This window comes from Hyposmocoma kahamanoa, unplaced genomic scaffold (assembly GCF_003589595.1).
Source record: "Hyposmocoma kahamanoa isolate Upper Pololo Valley unplaced genomic scaffold, ASM358959v1 86, whole genome shotgun sequence".
In the NCBI taxonomy this organism is placed as follows: Eukaryota; Metazoa; Arthropoda; class Insecta; order Lepidoptera; family Cosmopterigidae; genus Hyposmocoma; species Hyposmocoma kahamanoa.
In genome coordinates, this window is record NW_020654289.1 from 3775547 (window position 1) to 3803413 (window position 27867).

The 27867-nt window shown below is 35.3% G+C and overlaps 2 protein-coding genes across 4 annotated transcripts in view; one reads left to right on the plus strand and one right to left on the minus strand.

Annotated features, from left to right (window-relative positions):
• LOC113234682 (acetylcholine receptor subunit alpha-like 1) overlaps window positions 1–27867 on the minus strand; it is a 516505-nt gene that overhangs the window by 453192 nt on the left and 35446 nt on the right. The window lies entirely within an intron of this gene.
• On the plus strand, window positions 5970–7278 carry LOC113234683. The gene is made up of 2 exons (XM_026470118.1): window positions 5970–6597; window positions 6816–7278. Exons 1-2 carry the CDS (start codon window positions 5994–5996, stop codon window positions 6818–6820), a joined length of 609 nt encoding a protein of 202 aa, XP_026325903.1. The 5' UTR covers window positions 5970–5993; the 3' UTR covers window positions 6821–7278.

A 27867-nucleotide genomic window follows, 5' to 3' on the forward strand; every position in this document is an offset into this window, starting at 1 on the left:
AAAAAAAAACTTGGATAAGTAGGTGTGTGCAAGAGGCGGCTTTATCCCTATCTGGCAATTCCGTCCTTAGGATAAAAATTTGGAATATGCAAAAAGGTTGCAACCAAAGAATATCTTCATAGCATCTTCATAGTAACTAATAATGGGACATAATACGCGTAACACAGACCACATAATTTCTTTCTTCCGTGATACGTAATAAGATATTAAATAACATTAAATGTATATATTTAATACTATTTAGGCTTAAGTTAGAACCGCATTATGGTCTAATGTTCTTTTTATAAACTTAGCATATGTCATTTTTGAAAAAATGGTTGAATTATGAAATTATATATATGAATGAAATTATACGCAATTTAAAGATTTACATCATTGACCTAGGTATGTAGGTAAGTCCAATATTTACATTGACCCTACTATTCAAAAAACTGCCTGACCCCTACACCAAGGGCATGGAGGGTCTGAAGATTCCACCGCTCCATCAAAAAGTCAAGATGAAATGGACCATCATGAACATTGACTTAGAAATAAATGGACGACGGGTCTAATACAAAAACCACGAAAAAAATATCCCAAGTCAACCTATTTAAACGTAGTGACATGTAAAGGAGTATGAAAAAGCTAAAACGTTGAATTTAAATTGTAATGTCATCGCAGTACTGTCTAATTTTGCTTGCTTCGCTGTCAGTCGAACAAACGAAGACTAAAGCGTGAATGACGCTCTGTATACGATTTTAACGCCCTATAAGTTCGGACACTTTTTAGCGCGGACCCGACGTCCATATAATTGTAAGTTAATGATCATGAAACACTTATTTCACTTAACTTCCTATACAGTCGTATCACGACTCTTTCTCTCCATCCTCTGAGCTCTTTTCACTAGTTTTTTGACGTATGGCTGACAATTTTATTTGACATTACAGTGTTACATTAAAAACAATTGTTATCGAAATTTCAGTTAAATACTCCGAAAATGCTAGATATTTCAGCAATTATACTCATCGGTGTAAATATTTTTGAAATGGTATCTATTTTGATCTTATTATTTCCATTATTTGAACTTGAACGACTAGCGATATATGTAAAAAAAATTAAAGTTTACTTTCAAACAAGTTGTTTATTCAGATTTTGGTGTATTTTCTGTTGCCTTATTATAGCGCTATTTGGTATTATTGCCCCAATTAGAACTTTAAAAGAGTATGGTTCAGCAAGAGACAATGAATCTTCCAGTGAAAAGTTGATAAGACTTATACAAACCACTAACGCAGCCAGGAACTACATACTCGGTGGATTCTCATTATTTTTCCTCCTAGTTGGACTAAGACTATTTGATTTTGTAATATTTTCAGCTAAACTCCAAGAGTTCAGTGTTCTGATGTCCAATTACCATTTGATTGACATAAATTTTTGTGAAATAGAAGAGAAGGAATCAAGTAATTTGTTTAGTGACGACATTCACGACGATTCTTCAGATATAATAAGCAAAGGTACACACGAAATTAGTCACTGGCCTTCTTTTATCAATTTAAGAAAATTAGAACGGGTTAAAATACGAAAATTCCTGCAAAGTTTGGACAGTGACTCATGGAGTATCGGAAGATGGAGTAGAAAGAGTAGTATAGAAAAAGCTCCCACAGGTAATACTATTGAAATACCCTCGAAAGAAGAGGGTCTTCAAATCAAAATCAGGAATTCAAGAAGTGTTACGTTATTAACCAACAGTCAGCACGATAATAAATAACTCAATGACAATGAAGGAAGTGTTAATCATAACAAAGAAAAAATGTTAAAGAAGGTGTAGAGCGTGTTAGCACTGGAAATATCGCGCTTATGACGATAAACAACTTTTTTACGCCAATGAAAAACGTTCCCGTAAAAAGCATGTATAAAATAATAAAGAAAATGATTACACGTATAGTTCAGAAGCCACTACGTCAGATGTTTTAGAGTCCTGTTCTGCGGAAACAAATAAATCTGAAGATATTGAGAAAAGTGATCACAAAATCAAAAAAGGAAGAGTTTATAAGATAGATATCTTTTGATTTCGATAAAAGACACAATAAATTAAAATTACCAAACATGATGAACGTTTTTAGCGTTCTTTACGGCACAATAATTTTTTTTGAAGTAATATTTCTGGTACTTCTTTTAAAACCAGTAACACAACCGTACTACATAAGAAATTGTTGGACACGATTACAAGAGAAGAAGGTAAATCCTACTAGTGCGTTTACTTTTTTGATTTTTGTCGTAGCAATTGTTGTTACAGCGAGTTCATTTTTAGAAATGAAATTCGAAAAAACGTGCTACAAAGAACTACTACAAGAAGTCAACGATATTGAATTAGAGCATAATTTTTACATTAATAAGATTGCTCTAAGCTCTACCGGTTGTATTATAGTTGTGTATCTTCTAATTGTAATTCATAGGGTGACGGAACTTGTGATTTTAATAGCTCGACTTTTAGAATTTGAGTTAATGTGCAGGCATGCAATATTGTCTAAAGATATAAACCAGGATGTTGCTACTACTCCTACCTCTATACTTCCAGCGACTCCACCAGAAATTGCGAGAGTTGATTTATTGGAGAGTCAATAAATGAGGAAATTCTTTAAAACCTATTTGATCTAAAAATAATTCGTGTATGTTCGAGAATCTAATTCAAGAATTTCGTGATTTATAAGAGATCAATTTAAATTGTTTAATTTGGACACTGTTTGTTATTTTGTATTTGTACGTCTGCTTCTGTTTAATTAAAATTACTATGTTTTAATATTTTTGTTGGTAATATTTAATTTTTTCCTTCGTCCTTCGGCACTTTTTCAATTTTATGAACTCCGAGTACAACTCATCGAGTTTAAAGATAAGAAATCTTACGAAACATAATTCTACATTCTACAATTTAGTTCATCTATGTATTATTTGTTTATAGGTGTATTTTACACTAAAGTCTTTAGGCATTTTAAGTAAAGAAAGCAAGACATGGGCAGCCAGAGCGTACTCCGTAGATACATGTTTAAAGCAAGGATGGAAATAAAGTCACAGATAAACAGACCAAATGACAGATAATGGAACTCCTTGGACTGCGATCTCCGTAGTAGGTTTGCGCAAATACCACAGAGTTTGTCATAACCTTAGAGCTTAGACTTCTTTAGAATTAGAGGATGGAAAAAAATGGCTTCCATAGTCAAAGGCTCAATTCACACTGGCGCAGAGTCGAAGCGTCGCATCGCGTCCTGTTTTTCAACTACGCCGCCTGCCGATGCGCGACGACCCTCGCATTAGTGCGCCGGGATCACAGTGTGGTCGGCGTCTGACGCCTCACGGCGCCCAAGTGACGCGCAAAGCCGCTCGAATGCTACCAAGCGTCGCAAAACACAAATTTGTACCTTAGTAATGAGAAAATGGATATGCTATAGGCGTAAAACATGACGCGTCGCGACGCTTCGACTCTGCACCAGTGTGAGTTGAACCTAAGAAGATGGAAAAGTCAGCAGCGGATCAAGGTATTTTTTTTATTAAGACAAACTGAGAGCGTAGTGATGTCAATAAAGATTTTGAAAAATATCGTAATTCTTTTTGGTAAGACATATGTTATGTGAAATAATGGTAAAATATAATGACGGTATTTTAAGAAGCAGCCATTGAATGTCTTGCTTGAATTGATGCAAAATTTATTCTATTTCATTGCAAAAACAGCTACTTAATGTCTTAGTAATATAGAAAATTATTTACAATCCAAAATGGCGCTTCAATTCATCTAAGGACATTTGTTAAATCTGAATCAAAATTATAGATTTATTTTTCAAAATGCAACTACGCGTTAACGTTATGTGCTATCGTTTAAATGCAGTGCTGGTTCGTCATAATTATTTGGCAATGTTTGTTATTGACGGTCTGTATTGTGAGAAATTTTTATTATGTTCCGAAAAAAAATTGAGTTTCTTTCTAGTTTACACTATAAATAGATTTACTTGAAATGAAGTCTAGTTAACTAGACATTTATACTCAATTAAAGCATGAATTAAATCTCATAATCGTAGAGGTAAAATTTGGACCTGATTTACCGCTGCATTGCGATCTCATATGAGTGACATGAGTTTGGCGCTTGACAATTTCAATTAGGTGAAAGTGATAATGTTGTTACTGCCGGATAGAGGCAACATGTTGTGATATTGTAAATGATCACTGACGTGATGTTAGTAGTTGCAGTATTTGGAATTGAATAGTTCACTTTGTACTGGTATTTATTTGCTGACTACTAAGTTCAAGTTCCCTGATATAAAATTCTAAATACCCTCCATTCAAGTACAAAAGTTTAGAATCATCGAATTCCCATAAAAACGTCCTTGGTAATTGAAAATAACAATGATGTTGGTAATATACCTTTCACAATTCACAAATTATGTAGCAACCGACGAAATGAGTTAATCGAGTCTGACCGATTCGTTGCGTCTGGTAATCGAAATGCTGTAACGAGGTAACTTAGAGAGCGATGCAATTAGTTATTTGTAGCTATCATGATAAGTGAAAATATCTGAAAGACTGATTGATGGGTGAATGACAAACCCATGAGTTGTAAAATTATTCGAACGGTTTGGTAAATATCGATGAACTGACTAGAGTCCCCAGAATATCCGATAGACTGGTATTTAACTGTCTTCGTAATCGAACGGTTACCATGCCGGGCTGCCACACAGAGGTCTCAGATTCGATTCCCGGGCCGGAAGAAATATTTGAATGGCCTACATTTATTTCTCTCGTGAGTTTGGGTGTAATTTCTGGTTGTGTATGTGTGTCCATGTCCATGGCACCCGCGACACAGGATTTCCTTGATGCGGAGTTATGTTGAGTGTATGCGTTATTATTAATGAGTATGTGCGTTATTATTTTGCTGGGTAAAAGGCTGATCAGAATTACGACAATATTCGACATGGTTATTATAGATGTTGTTGGTCGATAAACATTACCTGATGAGTTTATCGTAAAATGTAATTTATATTTAGCTCTATTTGAATCTTTGAATGGTCAAAGGATAGTGATGTTTATCATTCAGATTCTTGCTCGTTTTTCTTAGTAGAGACAACCTTCCAAATGCGCCATACATTCTTATAAGTTAACTGTCTTCGTGACCGAACGGTTACCTTGTAGCCCAGAGGTCCCAAGTTCTATTCCCGGGTTCGGGAGAAATATTTCTATGGCCTACATTTATTTCTCTCGAGAGTTTGGGTGTAATTTGTGGTTTTCTATGCGTGTGTCCATAGCATCCGCGACACCGGGTTTCCCGAGTGCGGTGCTATGTTGAGTGTGTAACTTATTATTAATTAAAGATTTGATACTAAATTTTTGTTTATATCTAAGTAACACCTAGTAGTGCAGTAGGAGAGCAAATATTTCTACGAGCGAGAGACTCGATTACAAACAAGTTCCAGTAGCAGCATATCTGTGACCTCAATTTCTTAGTTACACATACTTGTGAAAGTTTAGAACTATTTAATACTAACTATGATAAATGATCTACAATAGAATATACATATTATAGAAATTATATTCTGGAAAGACGCAGAAATGAGAAAAGTGATATTTCTTAAATCGCGATCTGCCACCCTAGTCGCGACAAACGTTAACAACCAGCAAGCAATATCTAACATCTAAGTAGCAGAATCCAAATGGTTTCTAGTAAGATTATTCGTGAATATCTAAGATGTTTTTGTAGGAAGTGATTACGAACAGCTGTCTGTTAATTTATTTAAATGTCGTACATATTATTAAACTTTTTTGAAGCTAATAAAACTAAAATCTCCTTGACGACGAATTTTGCAAAATGAACGGTTACAACCATCACTCAAACGTCATTGCGCGTTGAAAAAAAAATACGTAAAATTTTGCATTAATATGGATTAAAATCGAGTGAAATACAAGATAATTAAGGAGCAACATAATGAAATGTTTAAATTTCTACCTCTACTGCAGTAAAATAATTCATTATCATGGATGTTAGCTGCATGGTTCTTAGTTGTGTGTTACTTATACAAATGGCATTAATTCTCATTATGTTGAACCCCGTCTATGATGTACGGAAGATCACCAGATTTATAAACAAGACCATTAAATACCATCAGTTCTGCTACAGCCTCGTCATCATTAGCTACTTCTTGTCTATCATCTATCTTGGCATGTTTATACCACTTCACAGTATACACAAACTTATTTTTGGATCTTACGTTGAAGACGTCGAAAAACTCATCCTTTTAAGGAAAATTGAGAAAAACTACATAATTACAGGCTTTTCACTTTTCCTGGTAGTGGTAATATATGGTGTTAGAGCACTTGTATCTTACACAGCGTGTATGGTGGAGTTAACAAGGAGATCTAATGATTCCCTGAACGTCATATCAGATGGGATGAAAAATGGGGAAAAAAAGAATATATGCTCTTCGCTTAATATTTTGCCAAATCTACTGAGAGCAAAGAGGTCCATATCTTACGAGACCATATTATTCACTAACGAACTAAGGAACCATTTAAAAAATATACTCCGAAATGATTTTCCTCGCAATCTATCTGTCCAAAAAAATGTTCAAGCTCGCGCAAGTACGTTAAAAACTAAATGTTAATATTAAAAAAAAAACAGTTATTTGGTGAGAGAATTTGTAAAAAATAAAGCAGTGTTGCGTTCAGTTTTGTTGTTTTATTACAAACATTTTTACAGTGTAATTTCCATTATGTGCCTAAAAAAGAATTTAAAAACATTGTCGTATGTGCATCGAGACAATTTATGTGAAAAAAATATTTTCTTCTTTTTGTTCCAGTCTAGAGCGATTCAATAAATCTTAAGCCCTTTTGAATAGTAAAAATCAGACAATGGGCAAATATCACAGACAGTGTGACATACTTGGGAAGTGGATAATTTTAATTCCACACACGAACACTGTAGGAACTAAAGCCATGTACGCATCGTAAAACATTGCCAAGTATTTGAGAAATCCGTGGAATTGCAACGAGGGAGGAAATATTTGAAAAGACTACGCCGTGAAAATAAATACTGTTGGAAGGACAAGAAAAACGTCAAACGGGTATGTGAAGTGCGAATGGGCCAGAAGAAAATGTTGCGTCGAATCAAGTAAAACATTTTTAATGTTCCGAACCGGGAGATGCTTGTAAGGACTATGGAATAATTTATTTTACACTTTGGGGGAGCTCAACTGACTACAATGTAACTGGTACTAAAGAATGAAGGAAATGAAAGGGTTCTTGCAAGAGAAGTCTCTAAAATCTTGTTATCAAAAGAGAGCAGAAATAAGGTAATTTAAAACATTTTGCATTTATTACGGGAATTTGTGCTCTAGCAAGTATAATTCATTTTTACCGGAAAATTGGATTTAAGCTATGATCATTGATTAATAAACCCAACAATATTTTGGGAAGAAAAAATTCAAGATTGACTTCTTAAAAACCATTTTTCTTTTATGTATTTAGGTACTTCAAATAGACAGCACCCCATGTAAATATTGGATGGATTGTATAAATCGTATGATTTGCTGACGATGAACAAATTGTCCTTGGCCTACTGAAGTTACTATAACCAGTGTCCAAAATTCCTGACATACGCCATTCAAGCTATTTCGTTGCAGTGAAGTCGCTTCAGAGGTCGTTTCGTTGGCATAGTTTCAGCCGTGGCGACGCCAGCTCGTGACAGGTACTAGCTGTTGTAGTAGATTGAAATAATAAAAGAAAAATAGTTCTAAATACGTTACGTTGTGGTTTTCTTTCGAATTTTGGCATCATTTGTCTCCTTTCCACATCGACTGTTTCTAATATTCTTGCCAAATAGGTGTTCAAAATTGCTGATGAAGGGATGCGAAGTGGCTACTGGAGCAAGAAGTCAGACTTGTAACTTTGTAGGGAGTCAAAAAAACGCCCCGAGTACAAATTTTCCAAGGTCTGACCTTAATAACTAATGTATAAAATACCATCTTATCAAAGTGAAGATTTCTTTACTGCGCTCCAAGCCGTGGGACGATAGCTTGGGTAACTTGTGTTTATAAGAGTAGATGTAAAGGTAGATTAGAATAGAAATTACATTATTCATACAAATCTCTTCAGTTTGAAAGGTATAGAGCAAAATCTTCAAAGCTTTTGCAAAGGTTATATTTAAAAAAATACTACTGGGAAGAATATTCCATTCCCTTTTTCTTTCTTACTAGCTGTTAAGATTGGGAATAGTTGCATCATTGATGCTTTTTCAAAACGCAATGTCACACGAGTCGATCGTACAAATAGCATTCGAGATTGAACGGTATCAGTTGAAATGCAGTTTCTGTAAATACATCCTTCTAATTTGCTATCGGGTAAGTTAGCAGCCGCAAAGCTGCAATCAATACTACCCTACTAGCCGCTTTCTATATCTAGGATTATCTTAACCACTTTGAATGATCGTGAATGGGTCAAATAGCTTAACTGTGAATCAGGCAGGTAAACCCCTATGAACAATCATATTCCTGGAATTTCTGTCAATTGTAGCTTAATAGCGTGTGCAGATATTCTGTTTAATAGTGCCTTGCCAAGGCAACATAATATCATGAAAAGTATCTGTATCACCTACGTAATACAGTTGCTAATACAGTACAACCTTTGCAAACTCAGCCACCCTATTTTAGCTAAGCGGAATTTAAACAACACATTAATTTCAACCTGATACAGGCCGGCGCCACTGCGGCCATTCTGAAATCTTGCCAAACACATGGAAAGACCTATATGTCTCATATGTAAAACGAAAGGAGCACAACGTATTGTATATTCTGTAAGGAAGTAAATGAAAATTAAACAGCATTTGTTTTTGTTAGGTGATGAATGTCATAACGACTAAAAGTAGGATAGTTTGCTTTATCCTTAAACTTTACCTCTACTATCTTTACCTCTACCTTTATCTGTTTTAATGCCTCAGTCATCTCTCTCTTCTTTAACCTTTTTCCGATTTTTCTATTCTCTTCGATTCGGATAATAACAAGCTCCCAAAAACCAATATATTACAATGTTCCATAGTCAGATTGATTTCCTTGCATATTTGCCTATTTGATCTCTATGTGACCACTTAGTGCGTCGTGAAACTAATAATTGCTAGGTAATGAGTGGTTGATGTTTGCTATATTTGTCGAATAGCTGGGCAAATACTTTGTCATAAGGAAGCACTTCACTCGCTACTGGGTGTTTGTAGTAAATGGAAAAATGTTTAACACGCACACATGGAGCCAATCAAGGAATGACATAAAAAACGCAGAAGTAACTTGCACGACGAGTTAAAGTAATGAACTTGACCATGGTGTGGTCAATTCACTTACGTATTTACCAATTTGATATAAATATTTGCGACTTATTTAATGTGCGTTAAGAAACAGACAAGCGCTTAGTAGCGCGTGGTTGGTGTTTGCTGTATTAGTCGAATAGGCAAACATGGCAAATACTTTGTCACACATGGTGATCGTCGTACCATTATTCGCATTCATTGTGGCCATTATTTTCGAAATTATAGTTCCAATTATTTTATTTGACGTAAAAATGATAAAACAAACAGTTTGAGTTACGTAACAGAAAGAAGCGGGTTTAATTTTAACATCCTCAACAGTAATTGTTTGCGACAATACGCAAACACAAATAACTATGTGAAGTGTCTCGATTTAACTGAACGACTGTCTCTCAAAATTAGCCCTCTCAATTTTAAACAACGAACTTATATTTATTATTTATCCTACGCAATGCAGGGGCGTCCTTGGGGAATCTTGGGGTCACCGCAGTATAGGTATTTTGGGTTTCTTTACACAATCCCTAGTTTGATGCGGGCCAGGGTTGGTAATTATAAATGGGCCTGTGTTGGCTATGAATATTATATACTTACACGTTCTGTTGTTAAGTTTTTATAACGATGGCGTGTCAGATTGTTGTACATGGAATGTTTTGGAGAGCAGATTTGGAATCTTAGTTCACGATGATGGAAGACTTCGAAAAACTAAAGCGACTCAATAATAAATAACGGTAGTAGTCCAGTGTGACGAAATGTGGTGCTATCGTAAAATGCTCCCCATCAGTTGGACGGACAAAGTCACGAATGTCGAGGTCTTTAAACGTAGGGATAAAAAAGTGGAATTGGTACGCATTGTCAAGCAGCGGAATGTTGCCTGATTGGGTCATGCACTACGACATGACAGATATCGTCTATTGCACATTATAATGATGGGCAAAATAGCTGGGAAGCGGAAGGTTGGAAGAAGGAAAATATCATGGCTTCGTAACATCAGGGTGTGGATCAAGACCGTGAAACAACTGTTTAGGCTAGCTCTGGACAAAGAAAGATATAGAAAACTGACTGCCGACCTTCATTAATGGAGAGGCACATGAAGAAGAAGAAGTAGTCCACTGGGAAAATAGTTACTTCTAGAGTGCCTGGTCGACGACTCAAATTTATGTAACGGCATGCACAATTAAGTTATACACTTTTTTGTTCTCACAATGATCACATTACTGCTTAGGCTGCTAACAGATTGACAGCATGTTTGCAGTTAATGCGTGAAGTCGTAATCATCTTCATGTAGTCGAGACCTCGCATGCAATCGATCTCGGCTGCATGAAGTCGGTTTCAACTGCAAGCAGATAAAGCGTTAAGTCGTTATCAACTTCATACAGTCGAGGTCTCGGCTGCGTGAAGTTGATTACGACTACTGTTTGCAGCCTAAGCAACAGAAATAGGTAAGGTGGCAGTACATCCTTGGACGAACTCTTGCACAAGCAGCTCTAATGCTACTGTAACAAACTATATTTACGTCACAATTCACGCTTGCCCATTAATAAATTATACTCGTTATTGAAAAATCGTTTCGTAACCATCCCGACTTCGTGTACCCCTGCTCAATAGGCTTTCAATAGTTTGGCACATAATATGCAAATTTTTAGAATTTAATTTTTATTACTATTAAATTTAGAGTCTCTTTCTAATTATCAAATTGTCCCCATTAATCATTTTTGATAGCATGGCAAAGTTTAATATAAAGCATCCTAACCTAATACCACAAAACAAAGGAAGCTTTGGGACGACTTTGAAAATGTTCGCTGACATTAAGGGCCGGATTGAACTTGAAAAAGTATGAAGTGACTTCAAACTCATGACGCAATTAATATTTTAAATTAATGCGTAATAAAAATATACTATAAATAATTATTGTTTTGCAAAACAAAGCCTCTTTTGTGTTAACAGTGCGTGGCTCAAATTTAATACAAGGAATTACTTTAAATTTCCTTTATGTTTTTCCATCCTTTAAGCTTTAAATAAAAGAACAAAAGTTTCAAGTCTGATGATAACACAACTGTACCAAAGAGACTTCCGAAAGTTCCAAAGATTGTGAAACAAAACACTACACAGACAAAATATAAATCGCAAAAAAAGCTCGACGGAGCGAAAGGAAATAAAAAGGCATTTACAACGTAATTACGTCGAAAAGAACTATCGAAAGTGTTCGTCTCAAGATTTATTTTATCCGGCAAAATCCTATTTTGAGCCGTTTCGGATCGTAGTGGACAAACAACCGCAAAAGCGTTAGTTTTAATTTATGACCGTTTTTGTAACGCGTGATAAGAACATGGAAAGTACCAAGGTCTCTTCGAAATTGTGGAACGGTTCAACCTTACGATCTTCAATTGCGTTTTAGTGCCACAAATAACCATTAGGATCTCTGCAAGATTTATGTATATCTCTCTCGAATTTACTGTGTTGATAGCATAAGACAAGTATGGTAACTACATACAAATATAGCAGCGCGGTTTATGTGTTTGTGTGCACGCTCGCTCGCCGTGTACGGCGTACAGACTCATACATTCGCATAATCTCGCGGTGCTCTCGAGTAGCATAGCGAGGGTCGTCGCACGCGTCAGTAAAGTTATGAAGTGTTAAAAATGACATCAAATAGTAAACGTACTTATTGTTGTACATGTGATACTTTGAACAGCAGTGCCTCCAACACAGAATTATTTAGCATTACATTTCTGCTCCATAATCGAGATAACAATCCGCGATCCTCGTTTAAAAAGTACTGTACATACATAACTACCGACTGCTCTAAACAATGACTATTTCAATTAGCTCAAGAATACTGTGGTGAACACGTCAATTTTTTCAAACTATATTTACAATCTGTAGGTACAACTAAAATGAAAATGACAACAACAGATAAAACACAATACAGACTACTACAGAAACAAATTGTTAATTCGTATGAAAACAAAGCGGACATAAGTTAATGTTTACATTACCTTGTAGCACTAGAGCTCTGTGTGAAACCTCACCAATTTCTACCACCAAGCAGTAATGTAAGCTATACAGCGTTCCGGTTTCGAAGGGTAAGGATGCTGGTGAAGTTACAGACACATGAGACTTCCGATATTTGTGATGTAAGGCTCTGAGTGACATTGTGACGGCCTACGTGGTCGAGTGGTTTGCATACCGGTTTTCATGGTGTCGCCATCTCTGAGGTCCCGGATCTCGGGTCTGGGTGTTTGTGGTGCTATCGTTGTTTCCAATTTCCCTAACACAAGTGCTTTAGCTACTTACTTTGAGATCAGCAACGTATGAGATGTTGTCTAATATTTATTTATTTACTGTGTCATCTATGGACAAGCGCACGACTTGTTAGTTCCATCACTTAGTCTTATTACTACCTAGCTACTTTTGGCACCTAAAAAAGAGACTGTAAAGTAAAATAGAAAAAAATAACGTAGTCTATAAGAAGCTATAGTTTTTTTTTAAATATTGCATAACAAGACAAAAGGTGTAATTTAAGTTTTACGCCGTGTAACGGACCGTGATTTTCCATATATATGACTTTTGTTTCCGAGATAAGGGGGTAGCAAAGTTTGTGACGTACTTAACGAACAAATACCAAATTGGTAAAAGTTCACAATCGTGATAAAGTAAAAACGTCCTAACATCTTGACAATCAGAGTTGAAATTGCCAGCTATCGAGAGAGATATTTGTATGGCAAAATGTACTGAGAATTAAAATAAAACATGTAAAGTTGTGATAACAAGTTTACAATATTTTATTTAACTGCCTCTGTGGCCGAACGGTTACCATTGCCGGACTGCCACGCAGAGGTCCCAGGTTCGATTCCCGGGCCGAGAGAAATATTTGTATGGCCTACATTTATGGCTCTCGTGAGTTTGGGTGTAATTTGTGTTTGTCTATGTGTGCGTCCATGGCAACCGCGACACAAGGTTTATCCCTAGTGCGGGGCTATGTTGAGTGTGTGCGTTATTACCATACATTGTATGGCTTGTCTATATTGTCTTTAGGTCGTCTCTCCCTCGGCTTTCAATCTAGACGCACCTGTACTTGTGTTGTGAAAGTCAGTCGTTCGTCATACAAGTAATATAGTATAGAAATGTTGTTAATGTGAAAAGATATGCGTGTGTGTGTGTAAGTATACATGTTTGTGTGCGAGTATATATAGAGTGAAATTAAGTAAGGGCAAATGTATTATCGCCAATTTGATTTTGCATACGTATCGGGTAAACAGGTAAAGAAGCTGCTATATTCTAATCTTGTGATAGAACTCGTCCAGGGTAGTACTGCCACCTTATCTGCTTCTGCTGCCAAGCAGTAATGTCAGTATTACTGTGTTCCGGTTTTGAAGGTGAATGGCACTGTAACTGTTATGCACAGGTGTGTAGCTTACCATCAGGGGTACGAATTGTTCGCACCGTCACTTGATATTATAAAAAATAAATCTAGAATGTGATTAAGTCCTTGCAAGTATATCATGTCCCTTTTACTTTTGCATACGGGTCACGTCAAAAGCTAAAATTAGCTGCTAGGTTCTAGTCAAGCGTAAATTGTAGCGTTGATTCTTTATTTTTAACCGATTTTAAAAAGTAGGAGGTTCTCAATTCGACTGTATGTTTTTTTTGTATGTTACGCGATAACTCCAGTATTTGTGCACCGATTTTCATGATTCTTTTTTATTGGAAAAAGGGTACCTGCATAGTGGTCCCATGTAATTTTGAAGAAAATCATCCACCTCTAACAGTTGCTGTTCACGCATGAAGATTCATTTTTATAAATAGCGCCTAAATTTTATTATAAGGAGCAATTATTTTAATAGCTGATTTTGCTATTCTCTAATCCAAGGCGTTTTTCTCTCTCAATATACTTTGAGTAGTGAGAACCGATCTTTATTATCTCCTGTGGCAAGTTCAGTATAGTGGCGAACTAGGGGATGAATCCGGGTTCGCGCACTTTCCGGTAACCGATTTTAAAAAATCTTTGCAAATAGATGTAATTCCACGTACTTTTGAGGTCGGTTTTTTTAGTACTCTGTACTGAGATTATTAATGTATAATTACAGGTTAGTGGAGTATTTAAAACAAAATCATGGTAATAAAGCATGATGTTCAATAAAATAAATTTAATAATTACCATAGTGTTATGAGTTCTACGTAAAGTTTGTCATAACTCATATTATACTGGCAGTGCATGTACTTATAGATAATTGTGCATAACGGTTTGGCAAAAGACTACACTTGGACAAACTTATCGAGACCAGTGCCAGAAAGGGAGCGGTTTTTTTGTGTGCTACCTAGCTTGAACCATGAATGGTAAACGGAGTTATGTCGGGAAAAACAGGAAAGAAATAAACAAAAAAGAAATGGTCAGATTACGGGGATATAGTTCGCGTTACTTGATGATTTTGTTTTTCGCTGTCTATGCCTTTCTATATAACGAATCCAACGTTATATATTAATGGTGTACGGTGAACTGTGTTCTACATGCAAATTTTGAAATCATGTTTTTTTATGTAGAGGAATTGCTATTAAACATTTACAAATGTACGGAAGTTAGAAATTAAAGTCGATCTCTTAAAATCAATCAATTGTGTTGTATTGTCGATGATTTCAAGGGTCAAGCATTTTTTTTAATATTCCAAGTTCCGACACGCCTGTCCATGACAGTAGCAGTGCCACTCTGAGCTTTAAATCGCAAAGATCTTAGGGTCACTGCCACTGAGCCCGACACCCTGAGACATAAGTTGACAAGTCCCATGTGCCGGAATTTCACCAGCGCCCTTACCCTTCCAAACTGGAACGCACTAATGCTAACATTATCGCTTGTGCTCTAACTTTGATACGAAACCCAGAAAATACGAATATGGCTTGTATACCTAGAAATAAAATGACCCGTGTGACATTTCGGACCGTTGTCATTTGGAACAAATAACATGAATCGGATGAAATGCGCAAACGCACTTATTAATTAAAGATATGGCTACTAACACCCAGAATTTTTTATTTATTTAGTTTTAGTTTATATTTATTTAATACTTTCTTTAGAGATTTTCGAAGTGATACATATTTGATATATTAATATCTACGTTGTTTATCTTATATACAAAATGTCACTATGATACTTTCGGTGTAACATAGGTTAATATCATGGTATTCAATACACTTAATGTTATTGAATAAATAAATTACAATTGTTAAAGCGACATCTCAAGCTGGGTAATAAAAACTTTCATAGATTTCTCACAGATGGCGCTATGCGAAGTGGTTAATAAGCGTCTGAGTCGTGCCAACATTAGGTTTCTAAAGACCTACTTGAACTCAGTTTTATAATATGGTTGTGTCATTCTTTAGAGCAAATTCTCTAAAATCGCACAAAAATGCCATGTTTTGGAGTGCAAAAATGATAGCAGCACCAAAATTCTTTTCATATCATCCGTAAGTCTTTAAAATAAAACAGATAATTATCAAATTTCCGCTTCTCGAATTGATTCAGATGTTAATCGTTCGTCATAGTCCAGCTACTAGCCGCAAGATGGCAGCACGTTAAATAAAATATCAATATAGAATCAAAACGTCGTAACTTGCAATAAAGATATTGAACTTTCAACGATACAGCGACTGGGTAAAGTTTAAATTATATTGACACTCCAGAATTTGTTACAACTTTTTAAATTAGAAACTATGACCAATCATTATCAAGATTTCGTAGTGTTTATTATTAAATTTGTTCTATTCCCCTATTAAGCCCAGCTTGCGACACTTCTATTGTTTTTTTCTTCCGTGTTCAAAACCATAAACAAAAAATCTGCAACTTGATTCTGAGCTGTCATTTCGTTAAGATCACGAATTTTGGGACTTAAGATAATTGGGTGACGAGGATGAAATAAACCAATACATTTTTTATTTTCTTAGCCAATTTATTGCCCTGGGATAGAACCATTGTCGCCGTTATGTCATTACCAAAACGAGAACCTATCAGAATCTAACCGTTGGGATCCATAAAGGCAATATAGTTTTTAACCGACTTCAAAAAAAGGAAGTTCTCAATTCGACTGTATGTTTTTTGTATGTATGTTACGCGAAAACCGTGCACCGACTTTGATCATTCTTTTTTGTTGGAAAGAGGGTACCTCCATAGTGGTTCCATGTAATTTTGAAGAAAATCATCCACCTCTAAAGGTGGCTGTTCACGCATGAAGATTCATTTTTATAAATAGCGTCTAAATTTTATTATAAGAAGCAATTATTTTAATGGTTGATTTTGCTATTCTCGAATTCAAGGCGTTTTTATCTCTCAATATACTTTGAGTAGTGAGAACCGATTTTTATTATCTCCCGTGTCAAGTTCCGTATAATGGCGAACTAGGGGATGAATCCGGGTTTGCGCACTTTCCGGTAACCGATTTCAATAAAACTTGGCAAATAGATGTAATTCCACGTACTTTTGAGGTTCGGATGGTTCGAATTTTTTATTTTGCATTTTGTTTAATATCAATTTTTTACGATAGAGATGGGTTAAATACAGCTTAGTCGATGTTGAAAGATGTTCTTTGACCGCTATTTAAAATACTAGTTTTTTTTTTATAATACCAAGTGACGGGACGAACAAGTCGTACGCCTGGTGTTAAGCGACACGTCTGTTCACAACAGTTGCAGTACCACTCGGTGCTTTAAATTACAAAGATCTGAGGGGCACTACCACTGCGCCTGTCAACTCGAGACATAAGGTGACAAGTCCCATGTGCCTGTAATTTCACCAGCACTGCAGCTCACATTGTTTTCAAAACGATAAAAGCAAAACAAAAATTATAACCTAGCATTTCTTACAAACGAAACCGCAAATTAGCCATTTATGACTTTACTTGTACAACTGGTAACTGCTAATAGATAAAAAGTATGCAGACTGAAAAACATTCACTGTAAAATAAATAATTGATGGAATCAATAACAACATTATTAAATTCACTATAGAATCAAAGATCTTAGAGGTCCCTACCACTACGCCCGTCACCTTGAGACATAAGTTGATAAGTCCCCTGTGGTTTACTCACATTACTGGTTGGCGGCAGAAATAGGTAAGGTGGCAGTACTACCCTGGACGAACTCTTTCACAAGGAGCTTTAGTGCTACAAAAAATGGTTTAACAATTACACAACAAGTCTAATGTTTAAATAGGAGAGATAAAATTTCACATAATACACATAATTTGTTTAATGGAGTTCATCTTATTGTTATGACGTTCATGTGATAAAAGTAACTCACGTTTGATCATTTTATTATACCAAAGGTACGGTAATTTAAGGGCTTTTATGTAACGTGATAGATAAAACATCTAAACGCGTAAAGTCTAGATTACATGGTCTTTGTCTAGCAGACTGTAATGGCTTCGTCACGAAAATGATAACTGCTGTAATTAGGTCATCTGTTTCTACGAACTAATGTGAAAGTAATAATTAGATTATTAAGAAAAATGTACCATACTGAGGAAAAATTGTGACTTATGACGTGTATACTTATGGTGCCAATTATAACTTCAAATGGTTAACAATATATGTCAAAATTATGTCATGAATGAATGAAATATTTTTTATTGCACGTAAAATTACAGTGACAACGTGGTGAGAAATGGCCTACATGGAACAGTATGTATTGATGATTTTCCCGATGTAAATATTGCACGTCGGGAAAATCTGGAAGGATAGGTATTTCCGATGATGGCGCTACGACTAAAAAGTCGATGAAAAACCAAATACAAAGACACGACGCAAGCACATAGAAAAATTCGTGAGGTTCGCTGGTTCGTTCCGTGGCTTAGTTGGTTCCGGCCGGATCGAATGAATTTTTCTGAGTGTTCGATCTTTGTATTAATAATTATAAAAAACTAGTGGAGTAATTTCACGAAAAAGAATTGAATATCAATTCAATAACAATGCAAAATACTCTAAACTTACCTTTATTTATCAGTTTTACAGATTTTGAAAATCATTACGCTGAATTCAATATTTACGATGTATTTGCTGAAAACCTGCAACTTGTCCTGTTTCTCTTCCTCCAGAAGATGGGGTAAAAGTTCTCGTATTTCTTATAAAGGTAATACATAAGTACCTCAGATTCTCAAGGTTTAACAACTATCAAATTTGATTAATTCGCATTTTGAATTTGAAGCATCCTATCGACATATATTTAAAATCGTTTAAACTAACTTGTCTGTTTCATCGACTGAGAGACTATTTTAGATTATGAATTAAAGCTTCGAGTCCCTCTTGCCCTGTTGTTTCTCATTTCAAAAGATGTACACAAGAAAAACAAAAAATATTACCTTATTTTTATATATCCTTTTTATTTCTACAAAGTTATCTCCTAAACCATACACGGTTAATGGATATTTTGCACATGAGCGCAAAGTTTAAGTGTTTTAACCCAAAGGATATTAAGAGCCAGAAAATTTGTGTGAAACGGCAGTAGGGGTTCTCGCTAAAGAGAGAAAGAGACAGCAATAGTTGTTTCACTAATGGCTTCTGGCATGTGTTGTAAATAAACGAGAATTGGGATTTTTGTTACTCTTCTTGGGGTGTCATTTGAACGTGGTGGATTTATTGTTTTTATAATATACAGGGTGTGATAAAATCATGTAACTATATTTTACCTTATGATCGAGAAGTGTCACCAGATCAAACATAAAGTATATTCACCATTAATACAAAGATTGAACACTAAAAAAATATATCGATTCAGCATACCGTGACTGACGGTCTTCCAACTGAGCTACGGAACAAACGAGCAGTACTTATGCATTTGTCTATGTGGTTGTTGTTGTGGTTGTTGCAGATCTTTTTTTTGTTGTTACCGACCTTTTCACCGAAGCGCCATGAGTGAAAGTAATAAAATAATAATCGTGATATTTAATAAACTTAATATTATAAAATATAATTTTAAATCACTATATAAAAATTTTGGAAATTTGTTACGGAACCCAAAGCTATATTTTTACTCCGAAAATTATTGAATAAAATCATCAGCTGAAATGCTAGCCACCATTTTGTTACATTTCCTATATTTTGTGGCGATAATTAAACGTGTCAATAAAATTTAAATTGTAAACGTTGTTATTAAGTAGTTAATTACGCAAATCAATGAAACGTTTCGTCAAAAAAGGAATATTAAAATTATAAAATGCACAATAGGCAGTACAAAGGTTCCTTCTGTACGATATTCTTTTAATATTTATTCTAGGCAAGGTAACAACAGAAACTGGGTTAGGCGAACTAGGCTAGGTTTGTTTAACCTAGTAGTATGAACGTTTTTATTCTAAACATAGACAGGTTGATCAACAAAATACGTTTCTGTATTTCATAACGTGACTTGCATTATGGTCTTGGACAACTTTTCGTGGGAAAACCATGTCCAATTCGCATAAAAAATTTAGTGAATTCCATAAAAATTGTATAATCAATAGGCAGATTATTATGATAGAAGACAATTTGATAAATGGACATAGGGAGCGTCTTGTGAAGAAGTTCGTCCAGGAAAGTGAAGAAGAAAAATGCTCATTGAAAGTGGCTGGGGAAAATAAATTCACATGGGACTTGTTAACTTATGTGCCAGCCATAGTGGTAGTGCCTCTCAGATCTTTAATAATTAAAGCTTGCAGTGGCACTGCAACTGTTTTGGACAGGCGTGTCACTTACCATCAGGCACACGACTAGTTCGTCCCGTCACTTGGTACCATATCACGGGTACAGACATCCCTTGAAATTTCAGACGTTTTTCTTACGTCTTACGTTATAAAGTAAAAAAAAATATTACCATGTCAAATACAGTGTCCACTAGTAAATTTACAGATAGATTTATTCTTAAGCAATAAATGTAATAAAACTTAAATTACAATTTAAAAGACTCCAATGCAAAACAGTTTAACCTCAAAAAGTTAATAGTCACCATGTATTGTGTGCTAACACCTCATTGAAACCAAATTAATGCGATCTAACTAATTTTTAACTTTTTTTTACCATAAAACACAATGGCGATCTTTCTACTACTGTCGTACTTTTTTCTGTACAAGAAATATGTTTTGTAAAACTATATCAGTATATTGTGAATGTTAACGGGAATAGTCGTCAGTGACAAAGCGTATTGATTATATTGAATCAACTTAGGCACTACGGGGCATAAAGAAAAGTAGTGACATGAACGGGTTAAGTTGAATTTTATTTATTAAATTCTCGCTTGGAATATAAAATTAAATACACCACGTATTTTAGAATATTTTTTAAAAATACAGGAGTGTGTTCCACTATTGATATGATACGTCAAACCAATGAACCGGGTTATATTGAAAAGGGAATGCCTTAAAAATCTGTTTGAAAACTTTTCAATGTGTTGTTTTTTATTTTGACATTTAGTTTTCACGCCACTAGAAAACGGCACAACTTAGTGCGGGAAAAAGGAATTTTTGAACGAAAAGTGACGTGTACGTGGATTTTACAGTATTATATTTTACACGTACACTTGTACGTACACTTTTAACTGATGTTAACCACTTAATTGCCCATTTCTATTTCGCAACAATAAACAGTTTCCAGTTTTTACCACAACAACATCGCAGCGACTAAAAACACAATTCCCATTCCTAGTTGTAAGCGGAGAGACAAAATTTAGCCTCACCCCGGTTTTATTGTAGCCATTTTAGTAGCCATTGTTATGGGGGTGGGAGGGGGTGACATGGGGAGGTAGGGGGATTGCTTTGTAGTTCGTGACCGTACGTTGGGACAAGTGATAAATGATAAGCTGAAAAGCGGTCCATTTGAGTACTCCTTTTTGTGACATACCACTGGTGTCACGCTCAATCTCAATCACTTACATCGTTCACGTGTTACGAGCGTAGTTTAGCCAGCTAACCCCGTAAAACGTAGTTTGATCCCATTTTGTACACCAACCACAGAGAGTGAATAACATTGTACACACGCTCTAAAACTTTCATAATAAGGTCATATACCACAAATAAAAATAAAAAAATTCAATTTTCGAACGAAGTTTTCTAGACTCTGTAACATTTCTCTTTTTTTTATGTTTTATCCATTTTTGAACATCATATTATAAAGAAATATTAAAATTTAGCGTGAAAATATTTCTAAACGAACGTAAGTTATCTCGCCCACGCATCCGTGCTCGCTTCAGGGTCAATAGAGACAGCAGCAATGTTATGAAATGACAGCGCGGCTTCGTTTCGTTTATGTTGTGTAAGTATGTTACCGATAAAGGGCACTATTTATAATGACAGGACGGTTTGAAACATTGTAATTAATAAATCCTTATTTAATTTTATTTCAAAGCTTTTAAATGCTGAGGCTGGAACGTAGAAAGTAAGATTTTTCTACTAATAATAAGCGTAATAAATATATTTTTTATTCTTTTCGAAGCTGTTTTGATTTACTGGGATCGCACTGCATTTTTCAGCAAATTTTAATGCAGAGTTAGCGACCCTGTCATTGTTACTATTCAAAGTGGCTTTAACTCATATTTAGTGATAGAAAAACAAGGACAAAATAACAACAAACAATAAGTTTGTTGTGATTTTGTCCTTTCTTTTCTTACATTTTAATTTTAATATTTGTACTGTATTTTTTGGTTTCTTGTTATTTTTATTTCCAAATATTTGATTTTTTCTTCTGTGTTGTCATTTGTGTCAATCAAGTAATATATCTATTGTAATCATTGACTTAACTTAACTAATACAAAAACCACGAAAAAAATGTCCCAAGTCAACCTATTCGAAATTTAAATTGTAATGTCATCGCAGTATCGCGCTGTCAGTAGAACAAATGAAGACTAAAGCGGAGTGTCGCGCTCTGTATACGATTTTAGCGCCTTACAAGTGCGGACACTTTTTAGCGCGGACCCGACGTCCATATAATTGTAAGTCAATGATTGTAATCAATTATGCGCTATATATTATCATATATCTCTTCTTTTTCCTTTTTAACCAACTTCAAAGAGAGGATGTTCTCAATTCGTCAGTATTTTTCTGTGTGTGTTAAACAATTACTTCGACATTTATTTGTGAACCGATATTAATAATTCTTTTTTTATTGGAAAGGTAATATTTCCATTCAAATTTGAAAAAAAAGTTTTCAACAACAAAAACAACAGTTTGCTTCTCAAATTGAGAAGTACACGGTTCGGAACTTCACGAATCGATTTGCAGAGTAGCTGTCTCAACTTCAGAAACGCGTTACGTGATTGTTCTAACCGACACTTCATCTCCACGCTATGATCGTATTGCGATCTTTCGATTTTCGTGGTTTGAGTCATGTACCTTTTAATTTCTAAGTTACGTACATTTGTGAATGTTTACTATCAATAGACTTTGTCCGTGAAGAACATCATGAGGAAATCTGCTTATCAACGTTTCAAGTCAAACCGGCGGACAGCAAGACAGATGACATAGAATTCAGCAATGATTATTCAATGCTATTATATATAAAGCTTGGACAGTACGAGAGAAGAAAACAGGCTTCTTGTCGCCGAAAGAAAAATCTTCCAAAAGATTTTGAGAGCAATGCAGAACAAAAAATGATAGCTGGACGATCCGAAAGAGCCAGGAGCTAGAGGACAACGTGTCTGAGCCCAATATCAATGGAGAAATCAAGTCCGCACGACTTCTTTGCCTAGGACACCTCGACAGGATACCAGCTCATGGTGCGGTGAAAAGGGCCTTCAGAGTCGAAGTGTCGCGACGCGTCATGTTTTTCGCCTATAGCATATTCATCTCTATTTTCCCATTATTCGACGCGCGTTACTTGGGCGCAGTCAGGCGTCAGACGCTGACCACTCTATGATCCGGGCGCTCAACACTAATAAAAAAAACTAAAACTAAACTAAAAAATACTAACGAATTAAAAACATGATGAATAGCGTATAAGATCATTTGAAAACATATATTATTTGATTACCACAAATTTATCAACACAGAAGAAAAAATAAAAAATAGTATTTGGAAGTAAAATAAAAATAAATAAAAAATATGAGAAGTCGTCTAAATGTTTTTATATTTAACACTGTAATGCCTATTGTTTGTAACACTGTCCAGTAATATGAAAAACATTTCAAATTGTCTACATAAAATTGTGCCTTGTACCGTCAGAAGTAACCCGGCAAAATCCGATACCTGATACGACATGAAATATTAAAGATACTCCCCTGTTTACACTCAGATCGTCGGCTTCTGTAGTTTCTTTATGAATAATAGAAGAGAAGAATTTGCTTGTTATTAACAATTCAGGAAACAGGAGGCCGTTGTGATGCGTATCGATCCATTAATGAATAGGAACACTTATAAAAGTTAACTTCGACATTTTGCCTTCGTAAATGGTTTTTACTCGATTTTATTTTGATATGATACAACTATGTGTAACATTATATATTTAACTTCAAATTGTATGCACAAATATTTATATTACAGGTAAAAACAGGTGCAAATATTCTAAGAATTATTATAATTTTTTTATTAAATAACGGACCTTAAAAGTTTCTCGAGTTACATCTGTTTTTAAATGGAAAACCACCGTGAGACTCAGACAAATAACTAAAATAACAGATGATTCCGTTGAGTCACCGCCACGGAATCTCGTGATTAAGGACCACGAATTGGTTCGAAATATGTCGAGCAAACATTCGAATTAAATACGTGAGTTATCCGTTATCTTAGTTAACTACATCTTTGCACAAGTTTAATCTTAATCGGTTAACGGAAAGTGGGTGAAATTCAATAATAATTTGCCACCCTTAGGTATGGAACATTTTCTTCAAATTTGAGTAGGACTGCAATTAAGGTATTTTCAACAAAAAAGAGTCATCCGAATTGGTTCTCAAATATGTGAAAAAAATACAGTCGAATTCGACTGTATGTTCTTTTTTTTGTATGTATGTTACGCGATAACTCCGGTATTTGTGAACCGATTTTCATGATTCTTTTTTTGTTGGAAAGGGGGTACTTCCATAGTGATCCCATTTCACTTTGAAGAAAATCATCCACCTCGAAGGGTGGCTGTTCACGCATGAAGATTCATAAATAGCGCCTAACATTAATTTAGGAGCAATTACTTTAATGGTTGATTTTGCTATTTCTCCAATTCAAGGCGTTTTTCTCTCAATATACTTTGAGTAGTGAGAACCGATTTTTATTATCTCCAGTGTCAAGTCCTTTATAGTGGAGAACTACTAATTTCAATAAAACTTAGTATAAACGTAATTCCACGTACTTTTGAGGTCGGTTTTTTTAGTATTCTGTACTGAGATTATTCTACCTGTATATGGAGAAGTTGAATGAAAGAAGATTAGCAATATTAATAAGGCGGGTGTGAGCTGGCAAATTAGCAAGGACCAGCCATAGCGAACCGACTCCTTTATCTTACAAGCCACTACAAGGATGTGTGTACAAGGATGTGGTACTTAAAGATGTACATTTTTTTAACCAGGGAAACCCTGCATCGCGGATACCATGGACACACGCATAGGTAGACAACCACAAATTACACCCAAACTCAATAAATGTAGGCCATATAAATATTTCTCTCGAACCCGGGACCTCTGCGTGGCAGTGTAAATATGCGATTTTGTTGAGCTTTCTTTTTTTATATAGATTCTATACAGCAGCTCATTCCACTTGTTTCCTTTAACCATCGGACATCCAAACGTACTGGAGAGATATTATCTTCTATTATTATAAATTTTGTTAAAAATCACACTTATCAAAATTTCGGCAGAAAGCTTTGTTATAAAACGTAAAAAATGCTTTTGTTTAAATTCTAGTTGTTTTTTCAAAAAATGTTGAGTAAAGCTGGTAGCCTTAACCGGCTAACTATGCGGGGAAAGCGAACGACGCTTTTCTTAGATTTGTGGACTGTACATGAATAAATAAGGATGGTTGATTGGAACAAACAAGAGTAGGTAAGTTGGGAGGATAATGCTTCTTGAAACTAACCGCGTGACCGTCATGTCGGTGAGTTGAGCATTGTCGACACCTTGCCTCGTCTAAGGAGCGATTCTTGATGTTACAAGATCACCAAAACGTTGTTCACTATAGTTTTCATTTCAGTATGGTTTCAAAAATTTCAACAAGGTGGGAGAGTGTTTTCTTCTTCGCTCGCTAGGTGTCACCACTTGGACGAAGTTGTCTCGCTTTTGAAAGGGATGGATTAAGGAAGTAAATATTGAGCCAATAAAGCCATTGCTAAATTCAAATACCATTTCGTCGCAACCAATTATTGATGTTAAAAGAATTTTAATTTATATGCTAGTTTATATCCAATTCTTATTAACATTAGTAAATTTTCACTTTTTAGTTCCGCTTAATATGCTGGCATGTGTATGTTTGTTCTTATAATTCCGTTGGATTACCAACATAAAATTGTTCTTACTTATCATTAGTTAAGGGCCTGATGATGAACGTTTATGGTCTACTTAACAAGTTTTCTCCAAGAGGAGCGTAGAAGGCAGTAACTGAGTCGACCTCATCATCATCATTTCAGCCAAAAGACGTCCACTGTTGAACTCTGATCTGAACAATGATCTGTCCTGCGCCACTTGCATCCAGCGAATTCTTGCAGCTTCACCAGATCATCAGTCCACCTTGTGGGTGGTCTGCCCACGCCGCGTCGTCACTCGAGAACTCTTCATCCCCATCGGCCATCTGTTCTGCGAGCAATGTGTCCTGCGCATTACCATTTAAGTTTTGCAATTTTAGGTCTACGTCGGTTATTGTAGTTCCCTTATGGGTATCCTCATTACTAATTCGAACTAAGTCGACGTAGAGATAATTCCAGCTCAGTTCCCAAAGTTTTGATTCGCGTATTAAAGTTCTATCTTCGCTAAAATCGTTTGTTGTCACTAGCTGCAATGCAAATGCAAGATGCAACCTGAAAATATTTACAGAGTTTATATAAAATGCCGGCAGTGTCCACGAGCAAACGGCGTTCCAGCTTCTCGTTGGCAAATTGTGGAGCGCCACATACCGCAATTGCTCCGACGTTACTCAGTGACATATTTTGCACTTGACAGATATTACTGCCTGCATTCTGTTGACTGCGGGATTAGAATATGTTTCTTTAAGATTATCATAGCCCGAAATAGAGCGGTCCGTTGGAGAGATTACGTGGGAATATGGATCCAACATCAAAAGGATCCCTTCTGAGAATTACCTATATACGTCGCACCTTTTTAATTTCATTATTTACTCACATGCTACGGCATTAGAGTATACACACTCTAAAGTCATGGTTTGATTATGTGATAATGGAGTACCATCATAACCCTATTAAAACAGGTATTCAACTTAGAATGGGTTATGATGAGCTAAATCACAACTCACTATAAGTGCTGTAAATCATCAATTATCTTCTCCCATGTCTCTTCTAAATAAATAATTATTGTAATTTTTAAGTTTTTCTTTCCACTATTTTGTTATAATTATTAATACAAAGATCGAATACTATGAAAAAATACGTTCCATCCGGCTGGATTAGAACCAGCATCTTTCAGCAAACCGTATTAGACGCTATGCTAACTAAGCCACAAAACGAATCTAACCTTACGAATTTTTCTACGTGTTTGTTATAGATCTTTACTTTTTGGTTTTTAACGACTTTTTTGCCTTTGCTTTTTAAGTTAATATTATTATTAGAATGAAAGATACCGAACCATTGACTTTATAATTGTAAGTCAATGGACCGAACACAAAATTCCGACTTTTTAGGAATATGCAAATTAAAATTTTAAGTTGTGAAATTCCTATTAATATTATCTAATTTTATTACTCGTGAAGTAGTAAAGTTAATACCTTGTTAGTTCTGGAATATAATAACAAAGATTCAACTTTATAATCTTATAAATTGTTTCTCATTATTTTAATATTTTAAAAATTAAAAATATAATTTATAGAAACTAGTCGTAATAAGGCAATTTTTCAATGAACTTCTACGTTGTCATTTACCCAAAAATAATTACGTCTCTTCCATTTCCACCAGCTAAACAATATCAAGATTAATTCGTTTTAATTCTGAAAGAAAGCCCTTTAAGTAATGAAGTAAAGCGCGTTTGTAAAAATTTAATGATGACTTCCAGAATGAAAACAAGTAAATTGCTAATCCATTCTTTCCCAAAGGTGGTGGCAAGTTGTCTTTCTAAATGCAGATACAATATCCAAAGCAGCGTTTATAATGGGATTTGAAATATATTAAAGATATTCATATAGTGCGCTAAGTATGTTTCTGCGGAAACGCTAAAGCAATCTGCGTACCAGGCTTAGGCTGATGCTCGAGATCGCAAAGCACCGGAAACCCTCCATCTTAAGAAAGCCTTTAATAAAGCCGCTAGATCCTGCAAAAAGCGATACGGAAAACTCGCTTCGGCCATATTAGTCGTATTGGGATCAGGTTAGCTTCATTCCCATCAGGGAGTAAAACATTCTGGTCACTCGCTAAATTGGTCGAAGCGAATTTTTGCCGGTCATCACTTCCGCCTTTAATGAGAGCTGACGC

Bases quoted from the DNA above. Each gene is read 5' to 3' on its own strand.
- LOC113234683 (XM_026470118.1), top strand. From the start codon at position 5,994: ATGGATGTTAGCTGCATGGTTCTTAGTTGTGTGTTACTTATACAAATG.